Source organism: Bemisia tabaci, chromosome 3 (genome assembly GCF_918797505.1).
Source record: "Bemisia tabaci chromosome 3, PGI_BMITA_v3".
NCBI lineage: Eukaryota > Metazoa > Arthropoda > Insecta > Hemiptera > Aleyrodidae > Bemisia > Bemisia tabaci.
In genome coordinates this window covers 6500345-6515858 of record NC_092795.1, presented here as the reverse complement: position 1 = coordinate 6515858, position 15514 = coordinate 6500345, and the positions used below count along the sequence as shown (strand labels likewise).

The 15514-nt window shown below is 39.6% G+C and overlaps 2 protein-coding genes across 2 annotated transcripts in view; one reads left to right on the top strand and one right to left on the bottom strand.

Moving 5' to 3' along the window:
* The window catches only part of LOC109030794 (leucine-rich repeat, immunoglobulin-like domain-containing kekkon 5 protein), a 628607-nt gene that overhangs the window by 456074 nt on the left and 157019 nt on the right, over positions 1 to 15514 (bottom strand). The gene's annotated exons all lie outside the window — the stretch shown is intronic.
* Positions 11131 to 12899, top strand: LOC109042832 (uncharacterized). The gene is made up of 2 exons (XM_072297687.1): positions 11131 to 11274; positions 12168 to 12899. The coding sequence occupies exons 1-2, from the start codon at positions 11221 to 11223 to the stop codon at positions 12846 to 12848; spliced, it is 735 nt and encodes a 244-aa protein (XP_072153788.1). The 5' UTR covers positions 11131 to 11220; the 3' UTR covers positions 12849 to 12899.

The window sequence follows — 15514 nt, the reverse complement described above, 5'->3', positions numbered from 1 at the left end:
GTTGTGCGTATCGTGTTCTACGTGAAATTTTGGTTGAGAAACATGTATCAGAATGCTGAAATTCGTACCTTGTCTAGTGGTCCATTCGTTGAAAACTATAGTGGCGTATTGCGCGTGGACTCTGCGGAGGCCTGTCAAAACTTTGAACCACAGAAATATGAAAAGTAGGTGAGTGCGGAAACCCAAAACATCGGAATAAGTTTTAAGAATGCTGTGATGAATAATCAACGAAAAGTTGGTTCGTAGAAAAGACAACTTTACATTCTTCTTATGTTAATTATACGTAAGAAACAATGAATGAACCTGAAACCTCCTTTTTAGAGACGTTTATAATTTGATATAATTTTAATAAAAAATTGACTGCTGAGCATCTTACCTCTGACCTTTGATAAAATAAGACGAAATCACAGAAAATTTGACACATACCTGTAACAGAAAATCACAAAAAAATGTTTTAAAAAAAATTAATGGGAAAATTAAATTTAAAATTTAATTAAAATAATATTAAATAATGATTTAACTACATGGGATGTTTTATGAAATGTGCCTAATTATTAAGCTTTCTTTTAAAATTCGTAAAAAATCAAGACCTGAAAGTGATGTTGGTTGGAAATTACGATACTAATCACTAGCAAAACAATTATTTTACAAAATGAACTAACGAAAAAGATAATGTCGAAGTAGTTAATAAAAAACTTAGGGATGAAAGAGAGAAGTAAAATTCTTCAGTCTTTAAAGTTACTCTAATTTCAGCTTGAACCTGCAAGAAATACAATTTGTTTTTCTTTTATGGATGATTTTTCCTTTACGGGGAGATTTTTAAAAAGTGATTTAACAAAATATAGAATTAAAAGTACACATATGGCTAGCAAAAACAATGAAAGACTTGCAATGATAAAGTTGTTTAATTTAAGGACATGGACAAGTCTGGAAATATGTCACACACTTATATAAAATTAAGCCAACATTCTTTTTTGAAGGATTTCGTTGACCAAAACATAAATTCTAGTAACTGTAACCAGGAGTGTTCGGCTCAATCGGAACGAGGCATCTATTATTGGTAGATACGATATTGTGTTTCCTCGAATGGAATGATTTTCTGCTTCAACCTCGCGGGGAAGGTCTGTAAATTTAAAATGATTTACTTGATTTCAGAAGCATTTGTAGCTTATCGGAGGTATTATTTCTTTCAAGCAAACAGTAAATGTTTTCTACATACAAATATTTTCCCTTCGCAAAATTTTTGGGCGGTCGAATTTCTTCCACAAAAAAACCAAAAACAAAAAAAAAAAATTGTGGTTTAACCTTTTAATTTTTTGCTTATCGAATAAAATTCAGTGCCGTGCATACCGATTTCACTGAAGAGAGAAAAAACGGAACGAAAAAAGGATTAAAATCAAAAAGTCTTTTTTCGTATGTGCCAGGATGGAATACTCGATCGCGTTCGCAAGTTTCATAACGAGATGACGACCTGAAATCTCGTATTTGCGCACATCCTAACCGATCATACCGGAAAAAATCCGGTAAAAAATTCAAAGTTGATCGATCTGAATTTTCCAGAGGTTCCAAGGACGCACATGTCTACGTTGATCACGTCCATCACGATCGTCATCTCAAAAAGGTCGCTCAACCCCTAGACATGAACTAACGCAAGAGTCTATTTTTAAAATTCCCTCATTCCCTTCATCTTCCTCATTTTTTATCATCTTTTTCATCATCATCGAATCTATGGTAGGACATACTTTTGGTTAGTGTTGGACTCAGTGCGTCCTTTCAAACACGAGACCGCACCAGTGAAGCATGAAAATTTCAGTCAGTCTGAGACATAGCGAGTAACTCAACTGCAAGCAGTATGATTCTCCTCTTAATATTCTTCTTCGCGGTAAGTGAAATCTTGAGATTTTTAATTCATTCCAGAATAATAGGTTGTTACGTTTACCTCCTAAGATATGAAATCATTTGATAAGATATGTTCTTCTTTGTTTCTTTTTCAAAAAGTTTGAACACGATTGAAAATGCGACGTAGAAACTCTTTGAGCTAACAACCGCAGCCATACGTTGTGCCTAAAAAAATCAGAGCGCCTGCAATTTTTGTGTATGCAACACAGACATCCCGAGAACACGAATAGTTGCATTCAGACCTCACCGCTGAAAAAGCCAGAGCGCCTTCAATTTTTTCCCACTTGGGATAAAAAAATGTGTGATTCATTGCATTCATACGTCGTCGCATCGCGGCGTCATCGTTGCACATCAATAGGTCGGGCTCAGCATTTAATCAACTTGAAAAAAATATTTAAGTAAATTAATAGGTTGAAGTTAAGAGTCAGAGTCTGTTTGGTTCCGACCTGGTTGTTTATAGCCTAATAGTGACAATCCTGAATAAGTTAAGTAATAAATTAGAAGTTGAAAGTTAAGTTTCCTCGTACGATTCAAAAGTGGAAATAAAATTCAGCGATCATTCTAGCGTGTTTACTAACATTTTATTGCGGATTTCCGCAAATTTTTCTGAAATTTTAAAGAAAATCTACTGATTTTCGGCGCAAATAAATTGACTCTCGTTTGAATTTACAGACCAACATCCTTGGTGAATCAAATCAAATATTTTACTTCTGTACATGCTAAACTGTATGTAATTAAATATGCTTGACGCACTTGGAATATCCAGAGTCATGACCGAGTTACTTGACGGCATTGCGTTTTCGTATATTCTCCGATTTTTACTAACGGTAGACACCCTGCATTTTCACTTTTGAAGAGTGTTTACTTGACTTGATCTTTCTTCCGATTAAATTGTACGACCAGATGAGCTCCAAACTATTCCTTGCTCATCTTTTTCCGAAATAGTATTCAATTTTTTTTTCAATTAAATTATAATTAAGGAACTTGGAGGACAAGGCATATAAGTGCAGTTTCCTAAAAAAATTGAGATATTCATGAACTCAAATAGAACTAGTTTGAGAATATAATCTGTGAAAAATAATGAACTCCAACTTTCAAGCATCAAAAAGTGAGTTTAAACTTCCTTTCCGCCATGAGGCTCCATGTAATTTTGAAACTTTCAACGCAGATTTCTTCACTGAAAAAAATAATATGCTGTTTTAGCTCCTAGGATGTCAAAAATGTGTGTGGTGATCCCAAGATGCTGCCTTTACTGACCTGGCAGTTAACTTTAAATCCTATGAATGCAAATTCAACTACGTGGAAAATCAAGGTAGTATCTTAGGATCACCACACACATTTTTGACATCCTAGGTGCTAAAACAGTATATTATTTTTTTCAGTGAAGAAATCTACGTTGAAAGTTTCAAAATTACATGGAGCCTCATGGCGGAAAGGAAGTTTAAACTCACTTTTTTATGCTTGAAAGTTGTATTTTAGTCATGATTTTTTTCACAGATTATGTTTTCAAATTAGTTCTATTTGAATTTATGAATGTCTCATTTTTTTTCATTTTTAACATCCTAGGTGCTAAAACAGCATACCATTTTTTTTCAGTGTTGAAATAGCAAAAACTGCACTTACGCACCTTCTTTTCCAAGCCCGTCGATTCCTCCCTCCCCTACTTTCCAATCCTTTCCGTTCCATTCACTCATATTACGATGCTTCTTCAGTTGAACAGCCTCGCGGATATCGTGGTAGCCGCACCGGTCACCACGTATCTAAATCACGAAGACGCCTCCTCGGAACTTGACCGAGACGACCTCGCCGAAGACATCGAATTCAAACTGGAAGCCGGGAGGTACATCGACATCGACATGGAGGAACCTGGCGGCCTCATCCTCCTGGGGACGACCCACAGCGACGACAAGAACATCCACATCGAGGACAGTCAACTCTTCGTCGATGACATACTCGTCTGCACCGATATCACCCACTTGAAGGAACACGCGGTCTTCCAGCGCTCGGTCGAGGGGTCGTCTTGGTTCGCCAATGTCGATATCGGAGTTCCGATGACCTCCGAAGACGTGGACCGGTTCGAGGTCGAGTTCGCTGTGCATAGACGGGAGGCTCACAAGAGAGAGGCCGAGGAGGCTGCCGGTTCCGAGGAGATATGGGCCGAACTCCGGGAGTGGCACCATGCGATGGAGGAATCTCTGATGGGTGATGATGGTAATGCCGAAGACACGGATGCTACTCACGATAACAGTTCTGAATTTCTACAGAATGACCATAACTCCCCTCTCCCATAATCTGTGATACAGTGATCCGATATAAAATTCCTAAGGCCTTGTCTCCACGGGACGTTTCAATGGGATTTGTCCCAAGTTCGAATCGCAGGAATGAAACTTCTGGGATTTTTCCCAGTTACCGTCTCCCCGGGACGAGGCTCATACGGTCCTGCGACTGGTTTGCGCGGGAAGATAAATTAGACAAAATCGAGTATTTAACCGGAATTAAATTAATAATTGCACTCAATTGACAATTAGACACATTATTTTAACTAAAAAACATTAACAATGTGGTAATGAATAAAATATCGCACAATTCGTTTATACTTCTTCTTCCTCTCTCAGTGGGTCCTAGGAGTAAGGTCCATACTTGGTACTGGGCAAAATATTGATTAACTCAATAGTTTTCCCAACTTCGTAAGTGAGATTTTTCCCTGGGACAAATCTCATGAAAAGGCCCGTGGAGACAAGGCCTACCGGGAGGGAAAAAAATCCCTAGATTTTGCAAAAAAACGCAATTTTTGACGTAAAATCATGACGTCATTCGATACATCGATTTGCAGTATTGAAATCTGATTGGCTCGTTTGAATTTTGCCACTCTCTGAAAGCAATGCTAAAACAGACCAATAAAATGAAAGAATATTAGTTGAGTTTTCATTATTGTTTTTTTTTTTTTTTTACTGTTGTATGTCAAGTATATCGAGTGACGCGATCGTTTCTGTTCCGGCTTATTTACCGGGAGAATAGTGTTGCCATTAAGGCTTACAAAATATAGATGAAAAAATATTTTAGCTAAAATTGAGGTTAAATAATCGTATTTGCTTACTTTTATCTCATCAAAAAAAATCCCTAGATCCCTAGAAATTCCGGAAAATCCCTATATCTGTGAATAAATCCCTAGCCATTGGATCACTGCTGCGATACAGATCAGCGGCGTGGCGAGCTTTGCGATTAATCGATGGATCTACCATTTAAATCTATGAAAAAGGATGGGAAACCGTTTATTTGCGAGGAACACCTTAATAATCGATTCTTTACCACAGATTCAAATGGGTAAATATCGATAATCGATCATTCACACCTCGCTACTGATACTGAGAAATCACACAAAGTCGAACCACGGTTAAAAGTATTGTTTGCGAACAGTTCCGTGGGATCGTATTAATTCGTACGTAGCTTCTGTTAATTCATTCCCGCACAATTCCTTTTAGCATTAATGTAACCGATTCTCTACCTATGCGTGATTCAACTTTAAAAAATAAAGAGAGAGAGAGAGAGAGAGAGAGAGAATGACTGTTTCCAATTATGATAATATTCTTCTTTTCATCAAGTGGAGAAAAAATATTATGAGGTGTTTAGTGATTTAATATTTTTGCTTGGTCCCTGCTTCCTCTCGTACAGCAAAAAACTCGAGTAACTCTGCGATGTATGCGATTTATAAATTATTCTAAAGCAAGGATGCAACTTTTATTGAATATTCAGGAGTGTTAACAATTTTGAGTGTTGTAAAAATAAATGTTTGTTCGTACCCTTGATATGGTTTTCAATTAGTATTAACGACCTATTCTCACCCTTTCTGTGAAAATGTAGACACTGGGCTGATTCTTTGCATCTTGCGTTCGTCAACTACGAGACTTTTCGGTGAAATAGATTTGTGTGATCTCGGCATATGATCTACCGAGCATTCGGTACTATTTTTGCCAAATGGGTCAGTTGTATTAGCTACAAAATTGCCTTTTGAATGTTTAAACTGATAGAGTTGTAAATTATACCTATTAGGATATGTCCAGACGCTTTGATTTCAAGTACCGATTTAGCGAAGATTTCACCACTCGAAAAATACAATTTAAGACGTCGTCCACTATAGTGATGCATACTATGACTACAGTTTCTTCCACCTTGGATTCAAGAATTAACGATACACGTGTCATCTTTCCTTTAACGGAAGTGCGTACCTCAATTTCCACGTGGAATCTATGCAACATATAAATCCACGCTTGCTCGACATAAACCACGGATGAGGCAAATTTCATGCATGTATGTCCTTTGATATTGAACAAGAAAACTTGGTGTTCGGACGAATCTCATTATTCTTCGCTGATCAATAATCTAAATTCATCATAACACAATTCTATGTTCAGTACAACTGGCAGCCAGGACCGCAAATCTGAATGATCAGGGACGCAAACAAATGCCTCGAATTCCGTGAAAAAGGGGTTAAAAAATTAAAATTGTTAGCAAGGGAGGTGCACCACTAAACCCTTTTTTTCTCCACAAAGGGGCTGTAATGGGGAGCCTGTGCCACAGATTGAACTCAGCTATGGGTGCAGTTTTACGGTGTATGGATATTGCCAAAAAAACTTTAAACGAGTAAGTTCCATTTTTCAAAACTTCATTTGAGAGGCTTGTGGGCAGGGTGCATAAGTGCAGTTGTTTAAAAAAAAGAGATATTAATGATTTCAACTGTAGAGCTAGTCTTGAAATATATTCTGTAAACAATCCATCACTAAAATCACATTATCAGGCAAAAGAAAAGTGAGTTTGAACTTTCTTTCCACCATGAGGCCCCATGTAATTTTGCAACTTCAAACACGAATTTCTTGAGAAAGCAAAAACTGCACTTGGGCACCTTGTCCTCCAAAACCATCAATGGAACCTTAGACAAGATACGAATTTAAGCAGTCTGATACATGCCTCTCAGCCAAAATTCCACATAGAACACGATTTTTGCATTGAAAATTACCGAAATCAACTTCTAACTTGTCTAATATTAACGTTTTTATTTGACATTGGTCACGGGAGATTTGAATTGTCCGGTCACAAGAAACACGAAACTGTACGTGGGTCAAATCGCGCAGTACAACGGTTTTGGCAGGCTTCTCAATCAAACATAGTTCTTTTCCCACCCTTTATTGTTCAAAGTGTAAACAATTTGCTGTACAGCTGAGACAAAGCGTCAAGATTGAGCTTGCCATATTTTCGTATCGCAGTGACTGCTATGGTACCGTTTAATGGGCGATTTGACTCACGTAAGCCATTGTGCATTCATGAGCGGGAGACTTGAATTCACGCATAAAAAAACATTAAATATCTCGGCTAGGAGTTGACTCCAGTAAATTTCGTTACAATCGTGTTCTATGTGACATGTTGGTTAAGAAACACGTATCAGAAACCCTAACTTAGTACTTTGTCTACACGGAAAAAAAAACTTCGTGCGTGGGACCCAAAGTTTAGGTCATATGGATCTCTAAAGTTTTCGGATTGAGCATCTGAACACTTAAGGTCTAGCTACCGAAGTTCTTGTCAGACATCTGAAACTTCAGTTCTTACATCTGAAGTCTTTCGTATGTGAAACCCGAAGTACTTCAGATGTAAGAACTGAAGTTTCAGATTTCTGACCTGAACTTCGGTAGCTAGACCTTAAGTGTTCAGATGCTTAGTCCGAAAACTTCAGAGATCCATATGACCTAAACTTCGGGTCCTACGCACGAAGTTTTTTTCTCCGTGTAGTGGTTAATTTTGAAACCGCTGCTCTCTTGACAGAATAACGGCGTATTTCCACAAGGTGACCGCTATGAGTTAGACGATTTCCATTTATCAGGGCAGTCGCCTGTCCGGGTCGGCAGCGCGAGGGGGCGGGGGCGGGGGGCATTTTATTTTAGCCACATACAAGTTTGCATGTCGGCGCATTAGAGCTGCCCGGGTCTCGGGAGCCGCTGAACATGCAACTTTGCTGAGCGACAAGCTTCGGCTACAACTGCGAGGACGGAGGTCTCCTCGGCTATCGTGGATCCGGCTTATTGATCCTCCGGCCCGAATTCCTCCGATAGCGGTTTACGTTTCCACAAATTCGCCATCTTACGAGCCCGCGACTCCTCCCGGCCCGGGGGATTTCCGCAACGTCGACTTTTACTGCGCCCCCCGCGACCACCCCCGAAACGGGGCTGCCGCTTCTCCGGCCGAAGATTCTGCACCCGGAAAAATCAACGTTGATAAAGTGTAGGGTCTTTCAAAAATCACCGATCTCGATGAAATGGATGATGATGATTCTCTCAGGAACTTGAATCTCGTGGAAATTGATCTTGATGAAAGCCAGGCCAGCGGACTGATTATTGAAATTTATGGACAAAGCGATAGACAAAGAAGACATAGAGAAGAGAGTAAGAAGCGATCCTATAGTTGGAAACGGGTGGCTCTTATAGATTAAGGGAGAAAATGATGCACTAACTATCGGGTCTCCCGTGGGTTGCCGTTAGTTAGTCTATCACCCACGTCTTTTGTCCATTGCAACCACCCGCTTCCACCAATAGGATCCCTCCAAATCCCTTTTGTCTTCTTTGTCTATAGCTTTGTCTATCAATTTCAATAATCGACCCGCAGGTTGGCCTACCAGTCAGCCCGTCTGGCTCTAGACCAATAGGAACCGGGCTCGAACCTCGGTGGTAGCGAAATAGTTTCAAGGAACTGACGAGTGGATCTAGCGAAACAGACTCCACTCGGCCTTAATCCTTGAAAATTTGAATGCATGCCTGGAGCATAAATGGATAATTGTTTACTAACTCTAGCCCAATACTCATTCAAGGTTGTGGATCCTCAAATGGATTTAAAACCTCACATAACTTGAAAAGAAAAAAAAAAAGGGGGGAGGGGGAACAACAACAACCTTGATAAAGAAAATTATGCTAAATGGACCGCGTCTAGCAGAAAGAAACCAAGCAAAATCAGCTTTTGTCAAATTCAACCGGACAATTTCATTTTTTACAAGAGAACGTTGGTGCGGATTCCTTTGAAAATGTTATGGAATTAGCCCCGTACCATGCGAGAAATCCAAAGAAATGCGCACAAAAATCCGCACATCCGTTTCCATGAAAAAAATTGAATTGCCCATTTAAATTGGCAACAGCATATGTGGTTTGGTTCCTTTCTGCTCAACGCGGGCCAAATGACACCAGAAGTATAGCGAGAGCGACTGAATTTCGTTTGTGGTGCTCAAAAATCTTCGCTTCCATTTTATTTTTTTGAACGAAAATGAATTAATATCATACCTCATAGTATTCACAGGGTTTTCTTCGCACTGAGAGGGCAAACCTTATAAGTTTTCAAAAATTGACGTTGAAGGGTTTTCTATTTAAAACATAGACCATGACAGGAAGTCTAAAACGTCGCAAACCAAAATACTTGATCCGGTGGTTTCACCGTAGATGGTGAATTCTGTTGATAATAGTCTTATTGATTTTTAACACCACGACACTTTAGGGAGAAGATAAGCAGACATTTGGTAGCACTTACCACACTTTTGGTGAAAGCGATTTCATTCACGATCTTCATTACCAAGGAGTCTGTTGATGATGACTAATAGCACTGTGGCTCAAACCATACTTTTCTCAAATGAGAGCATACACAGTTAAAAATGCCAGTGTTCTTGATTACTCTGAGGCACTTTTTTTCGGTTAGATGAACCGAAATAACTAGGTTGGTTGACCGAAACTTTGGTTAAATCGACCGAAACCATAGGTTACTCCGAGACATATGGGAATGAAGAAAGTATCCTACTGAATTAATGTACTCTAGCTTCTCTCGATGTCACTCAGAGGTAAAACAAAAATAAAATTTATTGATAAAACCTTTATTTTCGTGTAAAAAGTCGTTTATGTCTCATAGGTCCAGCTTTGAAAGCCAAAACCTGTAACCAGCGGTCCGCATTTACGGAAGAAGGACCTATGACGAAAAATTTTAAAAAAAATTCCTTCCAAAGTACTATAAGAAGTGCAAGTTTTAAAAATGGTATTATTCCGTTCTAGAGTTGTAAACTTTGATCTAAGTATCCTAGTTCCGACCTAAGTCACCGTTAATGGCCGGAGATGCTGTAGTGAAAAATTCAAATGCATTTTTCTCAGAGCGCAATTTTATGATACGTGTCCTTTATTCGGAAAGCACCTCAATCCTCGGGAAAAGTTTCCATCGTAGTTTACTGAGAACTCTATTCCCATTTTTTGGTTCACATTGACTAAAAACTGGGGGTGAAGAGATTTCGTGACTGGGGAAAATTCCGCAGTGAATCAACGGTGGCCCATTTTTCTGTCCTTATTGAAATGATTGAATTGACGCGGCGATACAATATCTCCCCGTGTCGGTATACTCTGGAATTCACAGAACACCTACTAATTGACGCATTTGAGATCAAAAAGTTAGCAGGTCTTTTGTTCCATCTGTCAGAGAAACGAAAAACAAAATTCCTTATGACATGATAAATTCTTCTGAGCTAAAGCAAATTGCGGCTTCGAACCAATGTCATTGGACCTGGAAATTTTATAAAAGCCTCAGATGAAATTATTACGCAGAATACCTGGAGGGAAAAATTATTCATGTCTTTTTCACCATATTTATTTCCAGCAGCATTAAGTCTATGATTTCTGCTTGGTTGATTCCAACTTTATTCCAGAGGACAAAGTTGCTGTGACATTTTAAAAGCCTCAGATGATATTATGACGCAGAATCTCTGGAAGGAAAAACGATTCATCCCTTTTTGACGATATGTTTTTCTTCAGCAGAATTAAGTACATATTTCATGCTCGGTTGATTCCAACACTCCATTTGTAGCTTTATTTCAGAGGACAAAGTTAGTGTGAAAGGAAGCAAACTGTAAAATTCTTGTGAAATGCGTGATAGGCGTTAGAGTAAAATCATATATTTCAGTTTCAGTCCATCTTTTGAAAATTTCAATAGATTGGAACACCTTTATCCGCTTCGGTTCCACCTGTTTTTTTATTCCGTTTTTCGCTTTTTTATAAAAAATGAGCGGAAAATGTATGCGTCACTAAAATATTCTCGCGCAGATTCAAGGAGAAATCACTAATGGTAGTAGCAAAAAATACTTAAAAAATTGGTTTCTGTCGTCTGATGGCGATGACTCAATCCCCCCTCTGCATTTTCACGGAATCCAGAGAACGCATATTGTATACTCTGGATTACGAGAAATGCAGAGCAAGATGTATAAAACGGAAGGTTGCGGCGTTGAAAATACCAGTTGTTGGTTACTTTGGTGGAATCATGGCGTTGCTCAAGCACCGCTCCCCGTGTCTACTTTTTGCGCTCATACTTCTGGTAAGTTTTGCAATTCTTAAACACGAGATCGTATCTTTAATAGGTTGCTTTAAAAAATTTTAATACGAACTTTTTCAAATTCGGCAGAACTGCCGAATCCTCGGCGGGATACGCCGGATTTCAGCAGCCGGAACCGCGAATGTCAGCTCCAGCTGCCAAAATTCTCAGGGTGCGGATACTGCTGTAAAATTTTTTACCGTGCACATTAAATTATTCTGCCATTATTTTATGATCACTAAGCTTGTTTGCGCCACGAAACCTGTAATGAATTTCCGGACTTAAAGGACTAATTATGTTATTTGGACCTCATCATCTTTACTATAAACTCTCTGAGCCCGAACATTTTCCTTTTTTGTCACAGTTCCATTAAGTCGTTTTCCATTATTTTTGTGGCTAACCACAATTGAGAGTCTCTGCATGAGCCCCGCCTTATTCAGATTTTGAACATTTTATTTGATCCAGGTTTTTTTGTACCACGCGATAAAATTGTGACTACTCCTATTTGAACGAGGTAAATGTTCATTACTCGTCATAGTTTGTTCTTAAGAACGATTTTCATAATTTGTGCGCCTTTCAGAAAAAGAAAGATGAGCCCGTTTTTTTAGATTAATTCAAGGGGACCTGCGAAACCAACCCTGCAGATTCTGCAGTTTCGACCTCATAACGGTCAGAGGTCGTACTTCCTGGTAATCAATGTTTCCTGGTCCAATCAAATCCGTTGAACACTATTCAACTGTGCATCCAAAATGAGAAATAACACTTTAAATTATTCTCTCTCTCCATCGTGAGGGATTGTCCGAAAGTATTGTTGCCCTTCAACGAAAAAATGAATGTCTATTTGATCGCTTACACTCTTAAGAACTCAAATAATCTAAGGTGTATGATTTTTTCAGATCAACAAGTATGCGGAGTTGGCAGAAGCTGTCTCAGTTGAGCAGGGAAGTAATACAGAGCTCAACACGCAAGCAAGATTCAACGACACTGGTCTCAACGAAACACTTTTGAAAGTGGATGCAGAGGAACAACCCGGCGACGAACCGACAGAAAAAGTTGACGATACCCAACCGCGGCTTGTAGTAAGGCGTGTAACACCCGACATGGTACTTGACGATGATGACTTACGCACTGGGAACAAGATTACGGACAACTATTCGTACCTTTACGGCGTGTACCTGACTAAAGGCCACTATCTCCGCATTGAAAATCACAAAGGTCTTCGGCTAATCGTAAAAAGTCCCAATAAAGAGCAAAGTATCCGGGCAAAATTAGGTGTTGTTACAATCAATGGTAAAACCGTGTGCACGGATAGTAGATCATTACCCACTAAACAAACGTACCAGAAAACCCCGGATGGAGCCATGTGGTACACAAATCTCTCATTGGGGTCACCGATGTCACCGAAGGAGATCGAGGAGTTCAAGGCTGATGAGGAGCTAAATGCTGAGGAGGAGCTAAGGCAGAAAAAGAAGGAAGATCGCAGGAGAGAGAAAGAGAGGCGAAAGAGCGAGAAAGCAGCGGCAAACGCAGACCGAATGATTTCTGAGTTACATAAAATACTGTCTATTTTTTTTTAAAATGATAGTCGAGGTCTAAGATTACAATAAAGTTTTGCAACACTGAACAAACACGGCAAAATTTTACTAGAAGTGTGCGCTTATAACTCCGTTTATACAACACTTCGAGGTTCTGAAAGTGGTTCCATTGGTTTTCTCGTGAAATTTCCTTTCATAAGCACCCATCGACATTTAAAATATAACGAAATAAACATCAAAATTTGCAGTTTTAGTAACAAATTTCAAGTCCGAACTCTCGAATCGACTCGATGTATCGTGCGCCGAGGAAAAACGCCGTAGGAGAATTCGAATGTCGTCAAATTTCATCTCAGAAAATATTTGAGGAGCTTTGAGGACAATGCGAATAAGTGCAGTTTTTGAAAAAAATTATATTCTAATGGTTTGCAGTAAAACTGGGCTTAATGCATCTTCCGTGAAAAATTCGCTCTCAAATTCCAAATTTTAAGCATGAAAAAGTCAGTTTGAACTTATTATCCACCATAAGGATCCATGTAATTTTGAAACTCTAAACACACGTTCTTCGAAGTAGCAAAATCTGCACTTATGCGCCTTTTCCTTAAAGCTCTTCATTTATTCTTGAGGAAAGTTAGGGATGTTCTTCCTGAAATTTCTGACATTTCAGATCAAATTACAAATAAAATTCTCTGAAAAATTGGAAGTCACATTTGTACAAATTTCTCCGAAAGTTCATGATTTTAAGTGAAAAGTCAACGTCTGGAAACTCATACGGCGCTCTTCCTTAGCACGGCACACAGTGGACCGAGTCAATAGGAGAGGCCGGACAAAATTTGGTAACTTTAAACGCTTATAACTCCGTTTATGTAAAACTGAGATTTTAAAAGTGCTTCCATTGATTTCCTCGTGAAATTTTCTTTGAGAGGCATCCCTTACAGTTTAAATGTGACGAATTAAACATCAAAATTTACAGTTTCAGTCAAAAATTCAATGTCCGATCTCTCTGACTGAGTCGATCCACTGTGTGGCAATGCTACACTCGGTAGCCTATCAGTAAAAGCACCAATCTGCCTAAAAAACCATGTTCGCATTATACAATCTTTCCAAAATAAGTCAGAGACAGTAGTTTTTAATTGCAATATTTAGTGCACTTCGGCAAGGGTGCCACGGTTGCGGGGCGATATTCGGGAGGACAGGGAAGAGCCCGAGGAAGGGGGGGAGGCTCTGAGGCCACAAAGGTGCGGCGGGTGTTTGGCGGGACGGCCGGGCGGCGGGGGAGGGCGCACTTGTGCCACCCTGTAATCAGGACTCCTGCCGAGTCCCGGGCTTGTAAAAATATCTGCACGATATTCGTGTCTCTAATTTAATAATCACGTGTGACCCTCGACCCCTCCCCTCCGCAGTTTGAGTCACTAGCTTGACAACTTTTCCGAGCATCGCCCACCATGCCACCATCAGCCTTGTCGTTTTCGCCGAAATCCAGATGAATGATAAGATTCGAAAGGGTCACTACACCGGCGGCTAATAGGACTGCATTTTGCAGTATAAATAATTTTGCACCTACCTGCATAAGGAAACTATAAGCAGGAGCACCTACGTTGATTCTTAAGCAAGTCAGAAATTTTAGTCCCCTATTGAAGAATATAGTTCAATGGGTCAGTTGTGGTGGTGCAGAATCGTGTTTTGATGCTTGATTCTTGTAGATCAGCTAAAAATAATAAGATCTGCCCAAACAGCAAATTTCTATGTTCAGTATTAACTGAGATACCGCCCTTTGAAAAGTCGAGTTTTTGACGTCATCCACCGCGATAGTGACATCCTTGGTTTCTTCTACCTTGCTTTCATCCGAGTTTCACGGTAAGTAATCAGTGCAAAGTGCGTCACACCGATTAATGAAAGCAAGGTGGAAGAAACCAAAGATGTCACTACCGCGGAGGATGGCGTCAAAAACCCGGCTTGTCAAGGGGCGGTGTCTCGGTCAATATTGAACGTAGAAAAGTTCTGTTAGGACAGATACGAGGGTCATCCAAAAAGTAAGGTTCCCTACCTTGTATCTTTCGAACGAAAAGAGATAAATCAAATCCGTAAAAATAAACATATCAGGCATACTCTAAGCTTTAAAACAAGCGCAAGTTTTTGAAAATCGGTCGGGAAATTCGCAAGGAAACTCGATTTTACTGAGACGACCTCCTGTCGCTGCGTGCCCACCTCCGGGGTCAGGATGCGCGGAGAGTCGCTTACTTCAGACTCGGCTCATCGCCTCTAAACATCAAATAAAAAAGGAATTCAAAAGATTTCATTAAGTAGGCCTTACAATTTTTTTTTAGATAGTCCCCGCATCTTTTTTTGACATTTCTGGTATCATGAAGTACAGCAGCTTTTTCATGCCTTCCGCGTAAACGGTCTCGTCTTGGCTCCGAAACCAGTCATTGCCAGCGCTCTGCACTTCCAAATCAGTTGTTTTTCGTGGTAAACTTTTTCCCCAATCCTCTGTACTCTCTTTATTTAGCCTCAGGTGACTTTCGTCTATTCCTGAGATGAAAAACTCCCACTGTGGAAAGCGATTTCCAACCGATTTAGAGGTGCAGAGCGCTGGCAATGACTGGTTTTGGAGCCAAAACGAGACCTTTTACGCGGAGGGCATGAAAAAGCTGCTGTAATGATACCAGAAATTTCAAAAAAAGATGCGGAGACTATCTCAAAAAGTAAGA